Source organism: Oncorhynchus mykiss, chromosome 19 (genome assembly GCF_013265735.2).
Source record: "Oncorhynchus mykiss isolate Arlee chromosome 19, USDA_OmykA_1.1, whole genome shotgun sequence".
In the NCBI taxonomy this organism is placed as follows: Eukaryota; Metazoa; Chordata; class Actinopteri; order Salmoniformes; family Salmonidae; genus Oncorhynchus; species Oncorhynchus mykiss.
In genome coordinates this window covers 56,524,361-56,549,667 of record NC_048583.1, presented here as the reverse complement: position 1 = coordinate 56,549,667, position 25,307 = coordinate 56,524,361, and the positions used below count along the sequence as shown (strand labels likewise).

The window sequence follows — 25,307 nt, the reverse complement described above, 5'->3', positions numbered from 1 at the left end:
GCTATAAGGATTAGGGGTTAGGGTCTCTCCAGCTATAAGGATTAGGGTCTCTCCAGCAATTAAGATTAGGGTCTCTCCAGCTATAAGGATTAGGGTCTCTCCAGCTATAAGGATTAGGGTCTCTCCAGCTATAAGGATTAGGGTCTCTCCAGCTATAAGGATTAGGGTCTCTCCAGCTATAAGGATTAGGGTCTCTCCAGCTATAAGGATTAGAGTCTCTCCAGCTATAAGGATTAGAGTCTCTCCAGCTATAAGGATTAGGGTCTCTCCAGCTATAAGGATTAGGGTCTCTCCAGCTATAAGGATTAGGGTCTCTCCAGCTATAAGGATTAGGGGTTAGGGTCTCTCCAGCTATAAGGATTAGGGGTTAGGGTCTCTCCAGCTATAAGGATTAGGGTATCTCCAGCAATTAAGATTAGGGTCTCTCCAGCTATAAGGATTAGGGTCTCTCCAGCTATAAGGATTAGGGTCTCTCCAGCTATAAGGATTAGGGTCTCTCCAGCTATAAGGATTAGGGTCTCTCCAGCTATAAGGATTAGGGTCTCTCCAGCTATAAGGATTAGGGTCTCTCCAGCTATAAGGATTAGGGTCTCTCCAGCTATAAGGATTAGGGTCTCTCCAGCTATAAGGATTAGGGTCTCTCCAGCTATAAGGATTAGGGTCTCTCCAGCTATAAGGATTAGGGGTTAGGGTCTCTCCAGCTATAAGGATTAGGGGTTAGGGTCTCTCCAGCTATAAGGATTAGGGTATCTCCAGCAATTAAGATTAGGGTCTCTCCAGCTATAAGGATTAGGGTCTCTCCAGCTATAAGGATTAGGGTCTCTCCAGCTATAAGGATTAGGGTCTCTCCAGCTATAAGGATTAGGGTCTCTCCAGCTATAAGGATTAGGGTCTCTCCAGCTATAAGGATTAGGGTCTCTCCAGCTATAAGGATTAGGGTCTCTCCAGCTATAAGGATTAGGGTCTCTCCAGCTATAAGGATTAGGGTCTCTCCAGCTATAAGGATTAGGGTCTCTCCGGCTATAAGGATTAGGGGTTAGGGTCTCTCCAGCTATAAGGATTAGGGTCTCTCCAGCTATAAGGATTAGGGTCTCTCCAGCTATAAGGATTAGGGTCTCTCCAGCTATAAGGATTAGGGTCTCTCGAGCTATAAGGATTAGGGTCTCTCCAGCTATAAGGATTAGGGTCTCTCCAGCTATAAGGATTAGGGTCTCTCCAGCTATAAGGATTAGGGTCTCTCCAGCTATAAGGATTATGGTCTCTCCAGTTATAAGGGTTAGGATTACCTTCAAAGAGAGAGCGACAGAGGTGCAGTCAGGGAGGTTCATTTGGGACCAAACTTCTCACTAGAACTAGGCAGGTTTTGTGTGGGTCTGCTAACTTACAGTCGCAGTTTCCACCAGACTAGGGACTGAGCCTGACAGGGGAAACTGAGCCTTCCAGTTGGTGTGGCGGCGGGATGGCCTCCCGTCTAATTGACTGTTTGTGCCTCGTTGCCTTTTCATTTCACTCCCCGACCATCAGTTTCAGCAGGTTGGTGGAGCTCTCACCTGAATGATGCCACACAGCCACATTATTATTGCGATATTAATCTTTCCCTGACATTGCATTTTTTTTTCTCTCTCGCCGAGTTAGTGACCAGATTCCCAATGATGTGGGGACAGTGGGAGCGTGGAAATGAAGGCTGTTAATGTCTATTGCAGAAGTGTCTCTGACTCCTGGCTCACTCATGCAAATACCAGCATCTCCTCAAACGTCATCTGTCTGTAGTTTCGAAAAGCTCCAGTTATAGAAGCCCTCCTTTCAACTGCATCACTGATACCACTAGAGACTGTGTTCACATTACTGGAGCATCACTGATACCACTAGAGACGGTTCACATTACTGGAGCATCACTGATACCTAGAGACTGTGTTCACATTACTGGAGCATCACTGATACCACTAGAGACTGTGTTCACATTACTGGAGCATCACTGATACCACTAGAGACTGTGTTCACATTACTGGAGCATCACTGATACCACTAGAGACTGTGTTCACATTACTGGAGCATCACTGATACCACTAGAGACACTTCTCTAAACTTTCTGTTTATAACAACTTACACATAAGATCCCATTTCATCAAAGATGAGAAAAGAGTCATTCAGTATCGCACCAATTTTATTTTTTGTTTTTTTAAACACTGCATTTCCAATTTGCTTCTAATCAGAACTATTAAAAAAAGCTACACAACACTGCTTTATCTTCAGAAAAAAAAAACTTTTTCAGCTGATGACTGGAACTAGCTCGCTCTGGATACCTCAAGATGAACGATTTGGCTGTTAGCGCCAGGTTTCAGAACCTTCTCCAGGGGGTTTCACAGTGTGAGAGGCCAGGGCTGGCAGATTAACGGCTGAGTGACAGGCCCTCCACATAGGGAGGGGGAGACCAGCCTGTTCCCCCACAGGAAGGCCACTTCTCAGAGGCCCTACCACCTGTGTGCCCCGTATGAGAGCTAATCAGGACGGATGTACATATGGGCCCACTGCAGGCAGAGCCAGCAGGTGAAGGGACTGAGAGCCAAGGCTGACTTCACCAGTGCACCACATGCAAATGTCAGGGTCATTGACATGTTCCTTGACCAAAATTAAACATGCCTGTTACATATCGTTTCGTTAACCATAACCAACAAAAAAAGGGTTCTAGTTTGGCAACCACCAGTTGCCAAGACGCCTGGCCTCGTGTGTGGCATCAAATACTTACTATTAACTGCCGAAGGCCTCTGGGCCACAGAAACAAGGTACTTTAATGGAGGATACAGTGGTGAAAGGCAGGCTTTCCAAACCCCAGACAGTGAGGGAACATTGAGCGAGCAGGCATGTTAAGTGCTAGGAAACCAAAGTAAACATACAACAAAAGATGTCTGGAGTTATAAATTATACATGGACAATGTTATCCTGGCACGCGAGCGACTATGATAAACTGGCGCAGTGAGGGAATGCCTGTGTTTCCTCTTTATGATCCACTCTCAGAGAGACAGTCCTAATTAAGGTTTGGGGGGGGGGGGGGATTCTAAGAAAGGAATCAAACGAGCACACAACACATGCTACTTCTGTAACTTGGTTTAGGCCTACAGAAGGGAGTTTACTGGTTGTGTTTGCCCATTTCTGTATCGATAAACTCTGCACATTCACGCTAAAGCAAAGACATTATTGACTCACACCAGTTTCTCCCTCTTCCCTGCCATCTACCAATCCCAGTGCCTCTTCCCTGCCATCTACCAATCCCAGGGCCTCTTCCCTGCCATCTACCAATCCCAGTGCCTCTTCCCTGCCATCTACCAATCCCAGTGCCTATTCCCTGCCATCTACCAATCCCAGTGCCTCTTCCCTGCCATCTACCAATCCCAGTGCATGATAGTGGAGGGACAGGCCCCAGCGTTCTAAACCGGCGCCCCAGAGTTGTAAACCGGCGCCCCAACGTTCTAAACCGGCGCCCCAACGTTCTAAACCGGCGCCCCAGAGTTCTAAACCGGCGCCCCAGAGTTCTAAACCAGCGCCCCAGAGTTCTAAACCAGCGCCCCAGAGTTCTAAACCAGCGCCCCAACGTTCTAAACCAGCGCCCCAACGTTCTAAACCAGCGCCCCAGAGTTCTAAACCAGCGCCCCCAGAGTTCTAAACCAGCGCCCCCAGAGTTCTAAACCGGCGCCCCAACGTTCTAAACCGGCGCCCCAGCGTTCTAAACCAGCGCCCCAGCGTTCTAAACCAGCGCCCCAGTGTTCTAAACCAGCGCCCCAGAGTTCTAAACCAGCGCCCCAGCGTTCTAAAATCAGCCCCCCCAGAGTTCTAAACCAGCGCCCCAGCGTTTTAAACCAGCGCCCCAGAGTTCTAAACCAGCGCCCCAGAGTTCTAAACCAGCGCCCCAGAGTTCTAAACCAGCGCCCCAGAGTTCTAAACCAGCGCCCCAGCGTTCTAAACCAGCGCCCCAGCGTTCTAAAGCAGAGGTCGGCAGTAAAAGCAAGCAGTAATATTAACATCCATGCAGAAATAAAGCAGGTGGAAGGGAAGAGGGGGGTGGATTTGGAGATCTGTAACCCACCAGGTTTAACTGGTTTCTGTGTCTAACCTCCCAGGGGTCGTCGTCAAGAGGTTAATTTCATCCAATCCAAACACTTAATTATGGTTTTAAGAGCCGGGTGGAAAGTATGCCAGGTGGATTTGAAAATCTACTCTGTGAGCTTTAAGCCCCGCTTGAGCCAGCTACAGTGTGTCCCTAGATACAAGATGTTTATATCATTTCTATGTGCGCAGACGGAGGAAATGCATCTGGCTGCTTTCATCGGTCAAGCGAATATTGTGTCATCAGCCAGTACTGAGTGTAGGGGGGGGGGTTAGAGACTCGGGGCCTAGGACGCTCCCATTTCCTCATGATCCCTTTCTCCAGGTCTTGAGGCAGCGGTTTGAGCCTGAGTCGGAGTGACACGTCTCTGTAAAGCTGGAATGAGATGAGGCTGCAGACCGGTTGTTTTGGTGGGTACATTACTGGGCCTCTACCTTTTCATATCATTATAGTTCCTAACAGACAAAAAAAAAGAAAAACGAGACAACCACTAGACAATGCATCCTGCGTTCTGCATGAATGCCAGTCATTTCCTTGCGGGCTAAATCCCATGCAAGGAAGATAATTATTTTTCTTCTCTCCAAAAGACAATACTGCAGTCTTATTTGCAAGTAAGGAGAGTAAACATCATTAATTGGAGAGGCACACATGGATGGAAACAGCCAGATGGTGTTTTGTACTCATTTGTCATACCACGGCTGATAGGAAGGTGCGAACGATTATGCGCTAGAAGGAAGAAAAAGGTGTTTATTGATGGCAGAGAACTAGGCTGGCTGTGATCAGCCGTCCACCAGGCCGACCGGTGCCTTGTGTTCCTGGCTCAGCTGCCGGAGGCAAGAACTTGGCGGACGTGGCACGCGACGCCCTGCAGACCACAACGCCTGGCGTGCATTATGGACCATCTGTCTCCAGAACAAGATGCCCCCAATTTTTCCTCGGTGGAAAGAGTGAAGGCTAGATGAGTGAGAGGGAGGTCTCAAAGCTGGCACAGCGGTCAGGAGCTAGTGAGATGACTGGAGCGCGAGATGAACAAAATTGCAATTCTGAGTCTCGTACTGAGAGAGAAACTGCAGAAGTGTGTTGTCCTTTGAGACATCAACTTGTATGGTGTCTGAAGATGTATGAGATAGCAGTTGACAATAAGACAAGATAGTCCGACTAAAATATAGTTAAATCTGAATCCAAGGCATGAAATACTGTATAAGGCTGAAAGAGAGATAAAAAATAAAAAGAGAGAGAGAAGAGGACAGTGTCCCTGCTGTGAAGCAAATGACGCATCAGTCTGGGGGCTGCTCTGCTCAAGCTGCTAATACAGTCACTTTGTTCCCGGCAAGGACGGGTAAATTCAGGGAGAGACACTGCAAGCTTTGTGGGGGCGCAGTGCCTTCTCTTTCTCTCGCTCACACTTTAGCCCCCTCTACTCTACCCCCCCCCCACCCCCCCGCCTTCCTGGAATTTCATGGTTTTCCGGAAGATTCAGGAGGACAGAGGAGAGAGAGCGGCCGGCTGACTATCTCTTTTAAACTTTGTGCCTCAGAGCAGCAACAGAGTTCAAACTAAAAACAATGACTAAACAATGGAGCTATAACAACGACGGCAGCTAAGTGAGCCCACGCTATAGCTTAGTTCTTCCCTGAGCTCCCAAGGCGCAACTTCAATGAAAACTCCTAACCCTCTTGTGCTTGATCTCGACGGCCCGAGGACAAGGGTCCTCACAACAAACAGACAAATAAACTAAAACGGAAATAAGGATGCAAATTACTAGATCCCACACGCTTCTATTTAACCTGAAAGACAAACTGAACAATATGGTGTAATGTGCTAACAAGCGTAGCTTATTTTTATGTAAATAATGTACAAGTATTTACATTAGTGGTTTAGCCTACAGTAGCACTGGCGCTTAAGTATCATTAATAGGAGACAGACACACTAGCAAATGGATTTATCTCCAGGAAAAGTATCTGTCGAGTGGTAAGTGTGTCTATAAGGAGACTGGGAAAAATGGACAACCAAGCCATGACCAGAGGCACTTCAAATAGATGTCGCAGTGGCCCGGGGAGCCAATCAGGATGAATTAGACCATAATGTTCTGCAGTCAGCGCTGTCAATCACTAAAACAGCCACTTCTGGCACACAACAAACAGTGCAATTTGACTTCCATCACATCTGCTAACCTCTCTCTCCAGTAAAAGCATATCTGCCAACCATCTAAACGCCCTGCTGTCCCCCAACCCTCTAAACGCCCTGCTGTCCCCCAACCCGCTAAACAACCTGCTGTCCCCCAACCATCTAAACACCCTGCTGTCCCCCAACCCTCTAAACACCCTGCTGTCCCCCAACCATCTAAACACCCTGCTGTCCCCCAACCCTCTAAACGCCCTGCTGTCCCCCAACCCGCTAAACAACCTGCTGTCCCCCAACCATCTAAACACCATGCTGTCCCCCAACCCTCTAAACACCCTGCTGTCCCCCAACCATCTAAACACCCTGCTGTCCCCCAACCCTCTAAACGCCCTGCTGTCCCCCAACCCTCTAAATGCCCTGCTGTCCCCCAACCCTCTAAATGCCCTGCTGTCCACCAACCCTCTAAACAACCTGCTGTCCCCCAACCCGCTAAACGCCCTGCTGTCCACCAACCCTCTAAACAACCTGCTGTCCCCCAACCCGCTAAACACCCTGCTGTCCCCCAACCCTCTAAACGCCCTGCTGTCCCCCAACCCTCTAAACAACCTGCTGTCCCCCAACCATCTAAACACCCTGCTGTCCCCCAACCCTCTAAACACCCTGCTGTCCACCAACCCTCTAAACACCCTGCTGTCCCCCAACCATCTAAACACCCTGCTGTCCCCCAACCCTCTAAACACCCTGCTGTCCACCAACCCTCTAAACACCCTGCTGTCCCCCAACCCGCTAAACGCCCTGCTGTCCCCCAACCTGCTAAACGCCCTGCTGTCCCCCAACCATCTAAACGCCCTGCTGTCCCCCAACCATCTAAACGCCCTGCTGTCCCCCAACCATCTAAACGCCTTGCTGTCCCCCAACCATCTAAACGCCCTGCTGTCCACCAACCCTCTAAACACCCTGCTGTCCCCCAACGGCGGTGATGTGTGTGGTGGCGGTGATGGGTGTGATGTGTGTGGTGGCGGTGATGGGTGTGGTGGTGGGTGTAATGTGTGTGGTGGCGGTGATGGGTGTGATGTGTGTGGTGGCGGTGATGTGTGTGATGTGTTTGGTGGCGGTGATGGGTGTGGTGGCGGTGGTGGGTGTGGTGGCGGTGGTGGGTGTGGTGGTGGTGGTGGTGGTGGTGGTGATGGTGTGGTGATGGGTGTGGTGGTGGTGGTGATGGGTGTGGTGGCGGTGGTGATGGGTGTGGTGGTGGTGGTGGTGATGGGTGTGGTGGTGGTGATGTGTGTGGTGGCGGTGGTGATGGGTGTGGTGGTGGGTGTGGTGGTGGTGGTGGTGGTGGTGATGGGTGTGGTGGTGGTGATGTGTGTGGTGGCGGTGGTGATGGGTGTGGTGGTGGGGGTGGTGGTGGTGATGTGTGTGGTGGCGGTGATGGGTGTGGTGGTGGTGGTGGTGGTGATGGGTGTGGTGGTGGTGGTGATGGTGATGGGTGTGGTGGCGGTGATGGGCGTGGTGGTGGTGGTGGTGGTGATGGGTGTGGTGGCGGTGATGGGTGTGGTGGTGGTGGTGGTGGTGATGGGTGTGGTGGTGGTGGTGATGGTGATGGGTGTGGTGGTGTTGGTGATGTGTGTGGTGGCGGTGATGGGTGTGGTGGCGGTGGTGGTGATGGGTGTGATGTGGTGATGGCGGTGATGGGTGTGGTGGTGGTGATGGGTGTGGTGATGGCACGGGAAAACAAGACTGCAGGGCTTTCAACACCTAAAGAGGAAACCAATTGGTCAGGTTTTTATCAGATTAGAAAAGCTAATTACCGTGGTGGAAGTAATCTGAGAAACGGCCTCTTCTCTCCCTCTGATTTGGTGTCTGGAATATTTAGACAAACATCGGCTCCTGGATTCAATTATCCAAAAGTCATTTAGATGCATCTCCCTCGGCCATCTTTACTACCGGCGATTAACAGAGCGAGTCGTCAGCGGCACCAAAGAAATCTTGACACCGGTTTTGGCCTATAGCTCAGTTTAGACTCCAACAATATTCAAAGGCCTAGGGAGCATCTTGACAGGGGCGATAGGCATGCTGACAGTCTGGTAGGCCAATTCCTAACACACAACAGTAGGAGACTAACACCATGCTGTCGGTGCCGTCTTAAACATGGACATGAAGGCCCACTGAGAACAATAACAGCAGAAACTGCTACATAACGCTAAAATAACCCATTGTAAGTAATAAGAATTTGGTGGGTGCTTATACAGTATGTTTTATTTCACATGTATTAAGTTAATATGCATGTTTATTTTTTTAACACTAACTGCTAGGCTATCTGCCGCAAGGTTGTGAATTAGAATAATTATATATATTTTTTGTTGCATAGCCCAACTCCCCTCGAGACACAATCAGAGAGCGGGGTCACGGCCGGGGTCAGCCATTATCAATGGCGACCCTGGAGCAATTAGGGTTAAGTGCCTTGCTCAAGGGCGCATTGACATATTTTTCACATTGCTGGATCAGGGATTTGAACTAGCAACCTTTCGGTTGCAGTAAGAACAGTAAGAAAATAACCTCTGCTAATATCTATACTGTGGAGCTAATTTTCCATTGGAAATGATGTGTGTGGGTCTTACAGTGGGAGGCAGATGGCCTTCGACGATTGTTACGGTTGGGCATCTGAGCTGACAACTTGGGGCAAGGAGAGGATAGTAATATCGTTATAGGGGCACCATCCATCAATTTAACAAACATATTGAATGGTCAAGTACAGCGAACGGATCAAATTAGGACAATATGTGACAGTTGGCAGCAGCTTAGTGTGAAAGTGAATCCCTGCATACTTTTGTAAGTACCGTGGTAAATGTGTCTATTCAGCCTTCCTAGCTTCTCCTTTTCAAGACCAGACCAAGTATCTCATCTAGCTGCTCCTTTTCAAGACCAGACCAAGTATCTCATCTAGCTGCTCCTTTTCAAGACCAGACCAAGTATCTCATCTAGCTGCTCCTTTTCAAGACCAGACCAAGTATCTCATCTAGCTGCTCCTTTTCAAGACCAGACCAAGTATCTCATCTAGCTGCTCCTTTTCAAGACCAGACCAAGTATCTCATCTAGCTGCTCCTTTTCAAGACCAGACCAAGTATCTCATCTAGCTGCTCCTTTTCAAGACCAGACCAAGTATCTCATCTAGCTGCTCCTTTTCAAGACCAGACCAAGTATCTCATCTAGCTGCTCCTTTTCAAGACCAGACCAAGTATCTCATCTAGCTGCTCCTTTTCAAGACCAGACCAAGTATCTCATCTAGCTGCTCCTTTTCAAGACCAGACCAAGTATCTCAATAGGGTATATTTTTATATGACAGCACAACACAAACCTTGCTGCATTGTATGTTAATGAAATGGTTTCTATAATAGCTAATACTGACACACACACACACACACACACACACACACACACACACACATATATATTAGATGTTGACTAATTAGGGCCGATTTCATGTTTTCATAACAATCGGTAATCTGTCTTTTTGGACGCTGATTATGGCTGATTACATTGTAATCCACGAGGAGACTGCATGACCACCTGTTACGCGAGAGCAGCATCAAAAGGACCTTGTGGCTGCAAGGAGCCACGGTAAGTTGCTAGCTAGCATTAAACTTATCTTTAAAAAAATATTAAGTTAAAATAAAAAAGTGTTCATTGTTCATTCAGTATTGTTGTAATTGTCATTATTACACACACACACACACACACACACACACACACACACACACACACACACACACTCTCTGATTAGACGATATTGGCTTTTTTTGGTCCTCCAATAATCGGTATTGGTGTTGAAAAATCATAAAAATCGGTCAACCTCATCTATAAATATGCACGCACGCACATTCACAGGGTTTTCTTCATTTGTACTATTGTCTACATTGTAGAATAGTGAAGACATCAACACGATGAAATAACACATATGGAATCATGTTGTAACCAAAAAAAGAGTGTTAAACAAAACGAATGGCGTGAAAACATGTTTTGAGTGTAGATTAATGAGGGGAAAAAACTATTTAATCAATTTTAGAATAAGGCTGTAATGTAACAACATGGAAAAGAGTCAAGGGGACTGAATACTTTCCGAAATCACTGTACTTCTGACTGTGGAGGCATCTGTGGTCAAGCCCTCGTTACAGCCTGCCAGCCCAGAGAACTACAACCTCAACACATACCACATTACAGCCTGCCAGCCCCGAGAACTACAACCTCAACACATACCTCATTAAAGCCTGCCAGCCCAGAGAATTCAAGTCATTTACAACTGTGCCAGACAAAAGATGAATTCTAACGGCACACTTCCATTAAATTAAATGCACACTGACGTCTCGCTATACATCTTTATCAGCCTGAACATGACAGGCTGGCAGCCGGTGGGCCATAATGCTCTTAGACTGATATATATTTTTTTTAAAGGCCAATTAATTCTATACAACGCTTTTGTATCAAACCAAAACATTGTGTGGAAGTGCAAACTAATTAGACTGGACTGGATTTGATTGAGGGCCCTGTGTTCAACCTGCCAAAGACCGATAGAAGTGTTCTCCTCAGCGACTTGAAAATCTGTTTCCCTCTTTGATATCACTTTTGGGTGACACTGATTGTTTTGATGATCTCCTGCCTGCTATGAGGTAATCACACCAACCCTCATCCGAGTGCCAATGAATCCATTACTCTGTCACTGGGAACAGGAGGATCACATAGACTACCTGGTTCCAATCACATAGACTACCTGGTTCCAATCACATAGACTACCTGGATCCAATCACAATCACATAGACTACCTGGTTCCAATCACAATCACATAGACTACCTGGTTCCAATCACATAGACTACCTGGTTCCAATCACATAGACTACCTGGTTCCAATCACATAGACTACCTGGTTCCAATCACATAGACTACCTGGTTCCAATCACATAGACTACCTGGTTCCAATCACAATCACATAGACTACCTGGTTCCAATCACATAGACTACCTGGTTCCAATCACATAGACTACCTGGTTCCAATCACAATCACATAGACTACCTGGTTCCAATCACAATCACATAGACTACCTGGTTCCAATCACATAGACTACCTGGTTCCAATCACAATCACATAGACTACCTGGTTCCAATCACATAGACTACCTGGATCCAATCACAATCACATAGACTACCTGGTTCCAATCACATAGACTACCTGGTTCCAATCACATAGGCTACCTGGTTCCAATCACATAGACTACCTGGTTCCAATCACATAGACTACCTGGTTCCAATCACATAGGCTACCTGGTTCCAATCACATAGACTACCTGGTTCCAATCACATAGACTACCTGGTTCCAATCACATAGGCTACCTGGTTCCAATCACATAGACTACCTGGTTCCAATCACATAGACTACCTGGTTACAATCACATAGGCTACCTGGTTCCAATCACATAGGCTACCTGGTTCCAATCACATAGACTACCTGGTTCCAATCACATAGACTACCTGGTTCCAATCACAATCACATAGGCTACCTGGTTCCAATCACATAGACTACCTGGTTCCAATCACAATCACATAGACTACCTGGTTCCAATCACATAGACGACCTGGTTCCAATCACATAGACTACCTGGTTCCAATCACATAGACTACCTGGTTCCAATCACATAGACTACCTGGTTCCAATCACATAGACTACCTGGTTCCAATCACATAGACTACCTGGTTCCAATCACATAGACTACCTGGTTCCAATCACAATCACATAGACTACCTGGTTCCAATCACATAGGCTACCTGGTTCCAATCACATAGACTACCTGGTTCCAATCACATAGACTACCTGGTTCCAATCACAATCACATAGACTACCTGGTTCAAATCACAATCACATAGACTACCTGGTTCCAATCACAATCACATAGACTACCTGGTTCAAATCACATAGACTACCTGGTTCCAATCACATAGACTACCTGGTTCCAATCACATAGACTACCTGGTTCAAATCACAATCACATAGGCTACCTGGTTCCAATCACAATCACATAGACTACCTGGTTCCAATCACAATCACATAGACTACCTGGTTCAAATCACAATCACATAGGCTACCTGGTTCCAATCACATAGACTACCTGGTTCCAATCACATAGACTACCTGGTTCCAATCACATAGACTACCTGGTTCCAATCACATAGACTACCTGGTTCCAATCACATAGACTACCTGGTTCCAATCACATAGACTAGGGGTGCCACTGGGGGTTAGTGCAGGTGCTCTGCAGGGTTAGCCAGAGTGCAGCAGGGCTATGCTGGAGGCAGTGTTCAGGGCCTTATTACCCAGTAGACATGACAGGAGAGCAAGGCTCTGTGGCACACACCAGCAGCATGCTGAGGCGGGTGGCAGTGGGGCTGAGGGAAGAGAGGAGGGGGTGTGAAGAGGGGCTGGATCAGCGGTATAAAGCCACACTTGAAAGAGCAGCTCAGTCAAACTCCCCCCTCCCGTCATTTCTCGCCTCTCATCTCTCCCTCTACTCCGACTTTGAGTTGAAAAGTTCACGGGATCGGGAACTGCGTGAGGCAGGAATAGCTGAACCTTTGCCACTTCCCATCAGCACCCTCTCCTTCCAGTCAGTCAAGCTCTCTGGCTCGTGGGGTGGGGGGTGATCTAGAGAAGGGGTGGGACATAAGAGTCACACACCCACAACGCCTGTTTCAATATCAGCCAACACATAAATCAACTAGCAGAGGCTCCCATTTCAATGTTTAAATGCCGTCAGAAATCAGGCTTACTTATTTCAGCACAAGGGTGTCAGTTTTTGTTACAAGACAAGACTGAAATAGCTATTGCCTCATGGCCAAATAGACAACTTTAGTCAGCGTCTCATCCTTCTCCCAAGACAACAACCCCAGCCCAGCCTGATGGGGACCGTAAAGAATTTCCTTGAAAGAGGAAGTTGAAGAAACCGGTGACCCCATTTGTTTCCCTGAGCGATTAAATAAAGACAATTTCACGCTGCCAAATGCAGAGAAGATGCCCTTCATTAAAAAGTGCGTTGCCGGGTAGACATAGCCACAGCTTTAATCCAATTTAGTTTAGCATGATAAAGGGCATTACTGCCAGCCCGGGCTGCCCACCCACCCACGGTGACAATGACAACACTAGAGAGAGAGAAGGAGCCCCTGGGGGACTTCATGGGGAGATAAACCCCAATGAGCCGCCGTTCTGGGAAGCCAGACAGGACTATTACAAGTAATAGCGGAAATACTGAAATACTGCACTCAGCCAACAAACTAGGCACAGCAGTTTCACGGCATCTTCTCAACAGTATTTTTAGCCCTACGTAGAAATGAAAGGAGCTTGTCGCTGTGCTGATACGAACTGCCACCAAGCCAGTGAGGGTTGTATAATAGAGAAATTACTTTGGAATTACTAGAATGGATCATTAACTAAACTTTCCTGTGGTAAAAGGTAGAGGGAAAACCTGCTACTGTCAGTACTACTCTCCTCACTTGACATCAAGGCGAGCTTACACATGAGAGCATAATGTAAGATATATTTATGGGAAATTCTATTTCTGGGGACACTCAGCTTGACTATAAGCGTGGCTCTTTGCAGCTGACGACTTCAGAGGGGAAGTGAGGGATGAGCTGGGTGTACATGCATGTTTATTCATCTCCCCCCACCCTGGCTGACAGTGACTCACGCTGCGTCACCCACACAGTCAGCACAGTCACTCGCCGCCATCGCTGCTTCAGCCTCTGGTGTTCTACTCCGTGAGAGAGGTTGAAATTGTCCCTCGCTCAGAAACGGCAACGAAGCGGAAGAGTTGGAGGGTTGAGGATTCATCTCAAAACAAAGGAGAAAAGAGTTGATCTTGAGTCTATTCTCTCTGTAGCCATTGGATTGAAGAGATTCAAGTGACGCCAGGCCTCTGGGAGAGAGTGTAACCAAACATTGCCGGGGGGCCCTGTGAGGTGACGTGATGTGATGGACCAGTGATGTCCCCTGAAAAGGAGCCTTGGCTCCGTTTCCGCAGGTCAGATACCCACTCCAACTCGCTTCCTGACAGGGGATCCGGAGGTACAGCTGTCCGGCCGGTCTGTTCGCCGCGGGCACCCGGGCTCCTGATGGCCTTCTCCGGCATCATGTGAGGAAGTGAAATATGGAGAGAACATTCTCACAGGGTGCATACTGCTGTCTGTTTTTAAAAGTGACACACCCTGTTCCAGTCCTTTATCCAGGGAAACAGAACAAACTGAAATGTGGCCTTATCGTGATAGCCTACTTGTGTTCATGTTTAAAGCTACCCCACTAACAGACCTGGCCATACTCATATTTATTATATTATCTGTAAATTTGACAGTTGATAGATCGGATGATTCTCATGATCGGAAAAAACAAAAGTGTTTTAATATGCCTAGATAGATGTTGGCAAAATACACAGAAAAGCTGCACGCAAAAATATATTGCTGGCACGCAAAAATATTTTTTAACAGAAAATAAGAAATACTCTTATCGTAATCATATCAGGACAATTGTTAGGATACCGGTTAACGGACATATCCGTTAGGATACCGGTTAACGGACATATCCGTTAGGGTACCGGTTAACGGACATATCCGTTAGGGTACCGGTTAACGGACATATCCGTTAGGGTACCGGTTAACGGACATATCCGTTAGGGTACCGGTTAACGGACATATCCGTTAGGATACCGGTTAACGGACATATCAGTTAGGATACCGGTTAACGGACATATCCGTTAGGATACTGGTTTTGTCCGACTACTCGGCACACCCCTAATACAGAAGAGAGATTGTATCATTCCCCCTTTCTGCTTGTGGAGAACTGACTATCCCTCATGGCAGTATTACTCACCGCGGGCACCAAACTGACTATCCCTCATGGCAGTATTACTCACCGCGGGCACCAAACTGACTATCCCTCATGGCAGTATTACTCACCGCGGGCACCAAACTGACTATCCCTCATGGCAGTATTACTCACCGCGGGCACCAAACTGACGATCCCTCATGGCAGTATTACTCAACGCGGGCACCAAACTGACTATCCCTCATGGCAGTATTACTCACCGCGGGCACCAAACTGACTATCCCTCATGGCAGTATTACTCACCGCGGGCACCAAACTGACTATCCCTCATGGCAGTATTACTCACCGCGGGCACCAAACTGACTATCCCTCATGGCAGTATTACTCACCGCGGGCACCAAACTGACTATCCCTCATGGCAGTATTACTCACCGCGGGCACCAAACTGACTATCCCTCATGGCAGTATTACTCACCGCGGGCACCAAACTGACTATCCCTCATGGCAGTATTACTCACTGCGGGCACCAGGAGCTTCTTGACCTCCTCTAAGGCTCTTTTCATCTTGATCTCAGCGCGCTTCTGTGTGTCCTCCACCGTGATCAGGACGTGCAGGTCCTCGTTCAGATGTTCCCAGTTGGGCTTGCCTCTGTTTTGCTCCTCCTGTGAAAGAAGAGAAGCGAGAGGGAGGGAAGAGAGAGAGATTAGAGTTTATGGGGGTGCAACGGTGACAGGCCAAGACCCTTTAGAAATGTAGCTTCAATTTTGAAAGGACATACTGCCTTTATTAGAGCCCCACATCAAAAGGTTGACAGCTATCTCTATAGCAACTAAACATCTGAGGAGAATATGTATGTATATCAGAGGCCTGCAGGCTTTTCAATCTGACTAACCTTTTCAGAGGAGACCTACAGTGCTGTCGACACATTGACATGGTGGGTGGGTGTGTGACAGGACAATTGTGCCCAGGTAACAATGGGCCCCTGAGAGAGCCATTTACCTCACTCTGAAAAGGGGGAGGCGAAGCACTTCGAGGTGTTAAATGGTGAGTGGTGCTCCTCGAAAAGGAAGGACAGGCTTTATTCACACACTGACGAGCAAGTCGCGTGGAAGCTTAAGAGGGCCATTTCAATCTGAACACAATGGGGCCCAGCGTTAGACTGACGAGACAGCGAGTGGGGAAATGGATGGAAGAGGTCAATTCATATGAAAGTCTTCACACCCAGGTTTTTGAAAAACTCCTCATACCGAACTTAAATAAAAATAAATAAACTCACTCAATTCTGACTTGCTCTCTCGATTTACCTGGCCTCTTTTGAGACGTTTGCTGACAGCGCTGCACAAAGAGCTGTAAAAAGCTTTGGGTCACAGCGGCATAGCAGCTGTGTGGGTGTGAGGTCTCAGCTCACCATTTCCTCTAAGCCTTTGTGACTCTGAGCGTTTACTAATACACCGCGCCAAGCCAGAGTGGAGTGGCATGCCGCCGGTAACCCGCCTCCTCTGCCGAGAGCCGGCTGTTGCCATGATACTGGTCTTTGCCGTCTCACACCAACACAGAGAGGGAAAATTAAGTTCAATATTCCTCTCTCGTGTTTACCTTTTCCACAGCGGGAGCAGAACATACTTTTAACTGGCAGAAGCCAAAATTATTTGGCCTATTGTTGAGGCACGGTAAATGGTGAGTCAACAGTTTGTGGAGGGATGAACAGGGGCTAACGGTCAATTTTAGGTGTGTGTGTGTGACTACGGCGGAGAGACCAGAGAGACGAGAGAGAGACAGAAACAAGAGAAACGAGAGAGAGGAGATGGGGAGTGAACGAACACTAAACAGAGAGACATCTCCAGCACTGTGGGGGCTGAGGCTTCACAGTCCTGCCTCAAGAAGGGGTAAGGCTAGGAGTGGGGCGGAGCACCACTTACCCACCGTGGCTGGCAGTGAACAAGGTCACAGCGTCCTATGAGCGAGAAAGTGACAACACGACAAACGGGTGGAGGAGTGGTGGGACGCAGCGGCCTGGTGCAACCGCAGAGCATGCTGGGAAGGAGGCGGCTGGGAAGGCCTTTGAAGAGAGACCAAATTGTGGTTACTGACATCTGAAACCGGCTGAGAGACATGCTGCCAAGAAATGGAGTTTGCCAAAATATGAACGTTATGAGAACATCTATAAAGGCAATGACTTGCTTGTGTGGCGCACTGAACCTCCCGTCTAAGCTTGAGCTCAATACATCCTAGACCAAGGTTATGCTCTTAACACGGAAGACACCACACGTCCAGTTTAATTCTGCTTTGTTTTATTGGAAGACTAAAGTTGCATAGCCCTCGACAGGAGTAGCTGGTGTGATCAGCTGATGCTAGGATGAACCTGGGCGATACAAAAAAATACTATTTATAGCAACACGAGGTCGGAATGCACATTTCACAACTAAGCGACTGCTGTAGCCAGCTGTCCCTCTAGCTCGCCCGGTCCCCAAGGGTTCCTAAATAGCGCCTCTTAGCCACGGGTGATGCACTTCAGTCAAATGCCACCAGGCTAAAAGGGACTTGGGGCAAACAGGGGGGCAACAGGGGGTAGGACAGGCAAAGTAGAGTAAGGCTAGCTATGCCGGGAACACAGGAGCTATACTAAGTTTACGGAGGCCTCTTAAATACCTGTCAGAATGAACTAAAGGGGGAACTAAAATTCTAAGGGATATTACATTATATACCAACAGTCCCACATGCTCTTGCCATGTCCAAGGGTCTCTGGATTCCACCTCCATCTATTCTAAGAAGAGCACGAGAGGAACTATCTGTAGACTTTTATGCTATTTTAAAATATGTTATTCAAGCTTCATAAAGCATGAGAAAGCATTGGTTAAAATCAAGACATATCACCTCTAAAACGCTGAAAGACAATCCAAGCACTTCCCACTCATCTTCACTAGAGGCTGCTCTCCTACTACTGCAACGCCCCTCCAGGTCTCTGATCCCTACTGTTTATTTTTCGGTCTCCCATTTCCTCCAACCCTAGCTACTTAGCACCCTACCCAGATGGCAATGCGCAGTCGCAATCTTCGCTCACTCTCTCTCTCCCACTACTCTCTTCTCTTCTAGCCAATCATCTTTACCTTCTTATAAATCCTTCTTCCTCCGGTCTACTGATTTCTGCCTATTCGACCCCATTCTCCTCCCTTTCTGCATCCCCTTTCCCCCAGGACGGCTTGGCAATCCCCTCTTGCTCTGTGGCTGAGTGCCTCAGTGCAAGCTTAGAGAACAGGACTGCGGGTAGCTGAGCGAAAATGTAGGAAAACTAAACTTCCGGAGGACCTATCATCCTTTCACTTCCTCCGCTCTACCTTCTCTTTCTTTGTATCAGCTGCTAAAGCCACTTTATCACTCTAAATGACAACCTTCTGCCTCTTACCCTAGGAAACGCTCTTCCACATTATCTTCTTTCCTTAATCCTCCACCCCCTCCTCCATCTACGAGGACGATTTTGTCAACCACTGAAAAGGTTGACGACATCCACTCAGCCTATGGAGTCAACTGATCCCACTCACACGGAACTACCCTTGACCTCCTTCTCCCCTCTCTCCAGAATAAATCCTGCGACTCCTGAGGTCCGGCCACCCAACAAACATGCCCGCTCAACCCAGGTCCCTCTTTTCCAGACCCTCTCTGGAGACCTTCTCCCATTCTTCCCTCGTCAACTCATCCCTCTTTTCCAGACCCTCTCTGGAGACCTTCTCCCATTCTTCCCTCGTCAACTCATTCCTCTTTTCCAGACCCTCTCTGGAGACCTTCTCCCATTCTTCCCTCGTCAACTCATCCCTCTTTTCCAGACCCTCTCTGGAGACCTTCTCCCATTCTTCCCTCGTCAACTCATCCCTCTTTTCCAGACCCTCTCTGGAGACCTTCTCCCATTCTTCCCTCGTCAACTCATCCCTTTTTTCCAGACCCTCTCTGGAGACCTTCTCCCATTCTCCCATTCTTCCCTCGTCAACTCATTCCTCTTTTCCAGACCCTCTGGAGACCTTCTCCCATTCTTCCCTCGTCAACTCATCCCTCTTTTCCAGACCCTCTCTGGAGACCTTCTCCCATTCTTCCCTCGTCAACTCATCCCTGACCACTGGCTGTCTCACTTCTGATTTCAAAATGGCCCGAGTTGCTCCCCTTCTCAAAAAGCCAACACTCCGTGAACCGTCAGATCCTCCTCCCCACCCTTTCAGGGCTGGGCATCTCAGACTCTGCACACTATTGGATTGCATCCCATCTGGCAGGCTGTTCCTACCAGGTGACATGGAGAGGGTCTGTGACTACACCACATACTTGCAGCACTACTGGTGTCCCCGCAGAGTCCGTTGGCCGACTTCCGAAAACATCTAAAACCCTTTTCAAAGAGCATCTTAAATAATCCCAAATCAACCTCATCCTCACCCTTTGGTGAACTAAACACTCTCACTGAAGTGTTTCCCCCCCTTACTAGTTCCCGACTTTGCTGATATCTACTTTGAGGAAAAATGTATTTAACTATGACATGTTGTTGTCGCACCTAGCTATCTTGAGATGGATGTACTAAGTGGCTCTGGACAAGAGTGTCCACTAAATGACTCAAATGTAAAAGCTTGTGTCAAATGTGCAATCAGACTTCAACCTATCAATTGGCAAATACAGTTAATGTCTCGAGCATTAAATCTAGAGAGCTGAACCAGAGTCTGGTGCAAGATGTTGAAGTTCTGGGCCTTTTGCACTGACGGTTCATCCCCCTTGGATGGAACACTTCCCTGTGCTTCCACACAGAAAGGCCTTTGCAGTGAAGACCTGGTTAGAAGAAACTACAAACGAAGCCCTGAAATCCATTATTTTTTGTTTTATTATTTACACAGAAAGAACTGCCGTTTTTATAGCCACCTTGAAAGGAGCAGTTCTTTAGGAGTTGGGCTGTGATCGTAGTAGTGTGAACACATGGTCTCCAGCGTGTATTTCCTGAGGAGTCCCTCCCTGATTTAGGACTCGTTTGATCAGAGGACAAAGCATCATCCCAGGGACAGGTTATTATCCTGTGTTTGTCTCCCCTGTCTGTTCCTATTCCATCTGCACTGCCACATCAATGATGGTGATGTGGAGGGAACAGAGGTGACTTAAGATGACTTGACTGTTCACACAATAAGAGGTGCCTTGTTATTGAGAACGGATGTCAAGCTCAGCCTGTACCTTTTTAAAAAAGGCAACGCAATCAAGTGAGCAATTACCTAAATCGGTCTTCTTTCGAACACCACCCGAGGTCAACATGTTCAGCCTCAGAATGTTTTTGTCTAGTTGGGTCACACTTCAAATTGACTTGACTGTAATTTAGTGATCTTTTACTTAGTAGTTGTTTGAACACCTTTAAATAGATGCTGCCTTATGTGTATAGCCAGAGTCTATGTATTCCATAAGACACCTCTCATTCAAGGTTACACACAGACCTGTGACACAGGCATCCACCAGAACCAGAGGTCCATGAATAAGCCACAGAGACCACCTGCCACCAACAGCCCAGCGGCGTCACCTGCAGCCACGACTCTACCTCCATTTGTCTCACGTCAAATCCCCCCCGTCTGTCTACGTTCTCCACACTGTGGAGTTCATTTATCACATGCCTCCCCCTCTTCCACTACCCCCTCTTCCTCTATCCCCCCCCCTTGCTCCACCACTCCAGCCACCGGCGGGCTGGGCAAGCCCCTGGAGGGAGCTGCAAACTGAATTATTGAGAGCTGAAAAACAGTGGCTCCTGAATAAAAAGACTGCATTATCCCCCCCCCCCCCCCCCTGCTACTCCTCTCTTCCAGGGAAGTCTGGGAGAACACAAGGAGGTTCAGGGAGGGAAACTACAAACAGACTGACTGACCGAGGTGAGGAAGAGAGACAGAGGTTCCTGGTTATGTGGTAGGAACTCTCTCCTGACTGTTACTGTTGGCTTCAGTGCTGGGGGGGGGTGACAATGAGAGGTGGATGTTTCATTTATTCATATTTGTCCATTTTACACTTATTTTACCAGGTAAGTTGATTGAGAACCCATTCTAATCTGCAGTAATACCCCCACCGCCTCCCATACCTACCCCACTCTCAGTCCTGGTTGAGCCTGTACATTTTTGCCTCTGAAACTTACACAAGGTGGCACAATCTATATTTTTATCTTTTGTTATTCCCCTTTTTATATGACATGCTCTTAAAAGCATCGTATTTTTCAGACTCGTATTTATTAGAAGCAGTTAAAACTGCTGGTCCGTTTATAGGCCTATAATTGCAGCGAGCGTTGGACAGGTCTCAGGGCCATGGAGAGACAAATGAAGGAAAATAAGATACCCTGGGTCATCAAGCCTTAAGATTATAAAAGTAATCAGAGATAAAATAAATGAGCCGAGAGGAGTAGTCTTCGGGACGAGCCATGCTTCTAAATGAGGTGTATGAAACCTAACGCCCACTTAATCTAATTCTAAAAGATGGAACAAGCGAAAAAGAAAACTAACCAGTGCTGTGATAATGAACAAACTCCAAAGGAGATGAATACAAAAAATTAAGCCAAGAATGACGGTGGTGGTATAGAAAGAGAACCCACCCCAGGAGCTAGAAAGCAGATCGAGGCTCCGGTGGGAATCCTTGGACATTCTGCCGTTGATGCTTTCTGCTGCAGCCTCTGTCCAGGCGGGGTCCCTCATGGAGGGGATAAAGTACATTTCTCCCACTTTACTTGTGCAAATACACCGGAATGGATATCTGCTGCCTGACAAATTAACTACACTCAGGGGGGAGAGGAACCGAACCGCAGGTAGCGGATAAGAACGTTGGGCCAGTAACCAAAAGGTCGCTGGTTTGAATCCCTAATATGACTAGGTGGAATAATCTGTTTATCTGCCTTGGAGCAAGGCACCTAACCCTAATTGCTCCTGTAAGTTTTTCTGTAAAGAGCTTCTGCTAAATGACTAAAAAGTAAAAGTAAATGAGCATGTCTGGCTTTAAAATAACGTGTTGTAGCATTGTCAAAGCACCTGCATATGTTTTGAAAGGCGTTGTAGAAATGGCTGGCATTTGCTTTAAAAATGTAATCTCTGAAATATCTATAACGAGGAAAAGTGACAAGATTCCACTGTGGATAGATCAGAACTACATAATACAAGTAACCACTATATGCTACCAATGATCAGTCCAATGTTATGTTTGGGTGGCCGCCGTACATCCAGGGATTCTGAGAAGATGCAGGCGGCCATCTTTGACTGCCACCACTGTGACATCGGTGGCCTTTCAGAAATCAACACATCGCCGTGGCCAAGCCCAGAAAAGAGCCCTTGGCACAGGCCTACCACTGTCACTTCAGAGGTCACTTCCCACTTAGCTTTCCAGAACAGAGTCATGGCTTTCTTACATTTTATGTAGGTTATGTTTGTATATTACACTGATAGCTGGTGGGGCTATAGTAAAATGTTTACTTCTCCACACGGAGTAAGAAATCTAAATAGGCTTTTTACTATGAGGCAATTAGAAGTGGGTCTTAAATCAGAGGCTTTTTTTTTGTTGTGAAAAATTGAGGGAAAACGCAGCGGGGGGTAGAGAGAGAGAGAAAATAAACCAATCACCTTCTTTCTGTCCCTCATGGAGCTCTTGCCTCGCACCATGATTTTACATCCAGTCTCTGCTTCCAGCTGCTTGGCGGTGAGTCCACGAGGCCCCAGGATTCTGCCCACGAAGTTATACTACAGAGAAGACAGGGAGATGGGGAATCAAATATTATCATTCAGGGTAAAAAAAGAATGAAGAGTATTTCACATTCAGACCGCAGTGTAGATAATCAGGCTACAATGAAAATGAAATATACAACTACCTGCACACTATGAATTATTGTCCTGTGATAGCCTACTTATCTTAATCACATGATCAGGGCCTGAAATGAACACCCGCGGATAGATTTTGTCATTGGCTCAGTTGGTAGAGCATGGCGCTCGCAACGCCTGGGTTGTGGGTTCGATTCCCACGGGGGACTGGTAGGAAAATGTATGCTCTCACTACTACAAGTCTGATAAATAATTGAAATGTAAATATTTTACAAGCCTGTTGGCGGTTGGTCACGCTGAGCATTTGGGAACAGTTTTTTTTCTATAGTTCCTTAGCCTTATGTAAAGAACGCAACAGTGATTGGTATTTCTTGCAACCTTCTGAAGTTACGGCATGGGAATGCCTTGGTCGACCACTTAGTGTAGCCAGTTGTCGATGCCAAAACAGTCACTTCTAAAGGCTTTCCCATAAAACCTTCCCAATTAAAATAGAAACTGCAGAGTAGGCGAACCAGGCAGAATGATATCATGGTGTTTTGTATTAACCCTGGCAGGCAGAATGATATCATGGTGGTTTGTATTAACCCTGGCTGGCAGAATGATATCATGGTGGTTTGTATTAACCCTGGCAGGCAGAATGATATCATGGTGGTTTGTATTAACCCTGGATGGCAGAATGATATCATGGTGGTTGTATTAACCCTGGCAGGCAGAATGATATCATGGTGGTTTGTATTAACCCTGGCAGGCAGAATGATATCATGGTGGTTTGTATTAACCCTGGCAGAATGATATCATGGTGGTTTGTATTCACCCTGGCACAATGATATCATGGTGGTTTGTATTCACCCTGGCAGAATGATATCATGGTGGTTTGTATTAACCCTGGCAGAATGATATCATGGTGGTTTGTATTCACCCTGGCAGAATGATATCATGGTGGTTTGTATTAACCCTGGCAGAATGATATCATGGTGGTTTGTATTCACCCTGGCAGAATGATATCATGGTGGTTTGTATTAACCCTGGCAGAATGATATCATGGTGGTTTGTATTCACCCTGGCAGAATGATATCATGGTGGTTTGTATTAACCCTGGCAGAATGATATCATGGTGGTTTGTATTAACCCTGGCAGAATGATATCATGGTGGTTTGTATTCACCCTGGCAGAATGATATCATGGTGGTTTGTATTAACCCTGGCAGAATGATATCATGGTGGTTTGTATTCACCCTGGCAGAATGATATCATGGTGGTTTGTATTAACCCTGGCAGAATGATATCATGGTGGTTTGTATTAATCCTGGCAGAATGATATCATGGTGGTTTGTATTCACCCTGGCAGAATGATATCATGGTGGTTTGTATTAACCCTGGCAGAATGATATCATGGTGGTTTGTATTAACCCTGGCAGAATGATATCATGGTGGTTTGTATTAACCCTGGCAGAATGATATCATGGTGGTTTGTATTAACCCTGGCAGAATGATATCATGGTGGTTTGTATTAACCCTGGCAGGCAGAATGATATCATGGTGGTTTGTATTAACCCTGGCTGGCAGAATGATATCATGGTGGTTTGTATTAACCCTGGCAGGCAGAATGATATCATGGTGGTTTGTATTAACCCTGGCAGGCAGAATGATATCATGGTGGTTTGTATTAACCCTGGCTGGCAGAATGATATCATGGTGGTTTGTATTAACCCTGGCAGGCAGAATGATATCATGGTGGTTTGTATTAACCCTGGCAGAATGATATCATGGTGGTTTGTATTAACCCTGGCAGAATGATATCATGGTGGTTTGTATTAACCCTGGCAGGCAGAATGATATCATGGTGGTTTGTATTAACCCTGGCAGAATGATATCATGGTGGTTTGTATTAACCCTGGCAGGCAGAATGATATCATGGTGGTTTGTATTAACCCTGGCTGGCAGAATGATATCATGGTGTTTTGTAGTAACCCTGGAAGAATGATATCATGGTGGTTTGTATTAACCCTGGCAGGCAGAATGATATCATGGTGGTTTGTATTCACCCTGGCAGAATGATATCATGGTGGTTTGTATTAACCCTGGCAGAATGATATCATGGTGGTTTGTATTAACCCTGGCAGAATGATATCATGGTGGTTTGTATTAACCCTGGCAGAATGATATCATGGTGGTTTGTATTAACCCTGGCAGAATGATATCATGGTGGTTTGTATTAACCCTGGCAGGCAGAATGATATCATGGTGGTTTGTATTAACCCTGGCAGGCAGAATGATATCATGGTGGTTTGTATTAACCCTGGCAGAATGATATCATGGTGGTTTGTATTAACCCTGGCAGAATGATATCATGGTGGTTTGTATTAACCCTGGCAGGCAGAATGATATCATGGTGGTTTGTATTAACCCTGGCTGGCAGAATGATATCATGA

At 46.9% G+C, this 25,307-nt stretch overlaps 1 protein-coding gene, 1 long non-coding RNA gene and 1 other non-coding gene across 9 annotated transcripts in view; 1 reads left to right on the top strand and 2 right to left on the bottom strand.

The window, feature by feature from the left end:
* LOC110498155 (protein quaking-A) overlaps positions 1-25,307 on the bottom strand; it is a 140,156-nt gene that overhangs the window by 35,011 nt on the left and 79,838 nt on the right. For all 4 annotated transcript variants that reach the window (XM_036955123.1, XM_036955124.1, XM_036955126.1 and 1 more), the window contains exons 3-4: positions 22,682-22,798; positions 15,605-15,748 (exon numbers count right to left, since the gene is read on the bottom strand). In XM_036955123.1, the coding sequence (XP_036811018.1) occupies positions 15,605-15,748; positions 22,682-22,798 (261 nt within the window). The remainder of the gene's footprint in view (positions 1-15,604; positions 15,749-22,681; positions 22,799-25,307) is intronic.
* On the bottom strand, positions 11,039-15,598 carry LOC118941494. 4 transcript variants are annotated; one of them, XR_005037775.1, is made up of 3 exons: positions 12,090-15,598; positions 11,266-12,020; positions 11,039-11,219 (listed from the first exon to the last, which is right to left on the bottom strand). It is a non-coding gene; the product is annotated as an uncharacterized LOC118941494 (long non-coding RNA). The 4 variants fall into 4 exon arrangements; XR_005037772.1 differs by having other exon boundaries at positions 11,039-11,398; positions 11,635-12,020; XR_005037774.1 differs by having other exon boundaries at positions 11,039-11,830; positions 11,923-12,020.
* On the top strand, positions 23,015-23,085 carry trnaa-cgc. The gene has a single exon. It is a non-coding gene; the product is annotated as a tRNA-Ala (tRNA).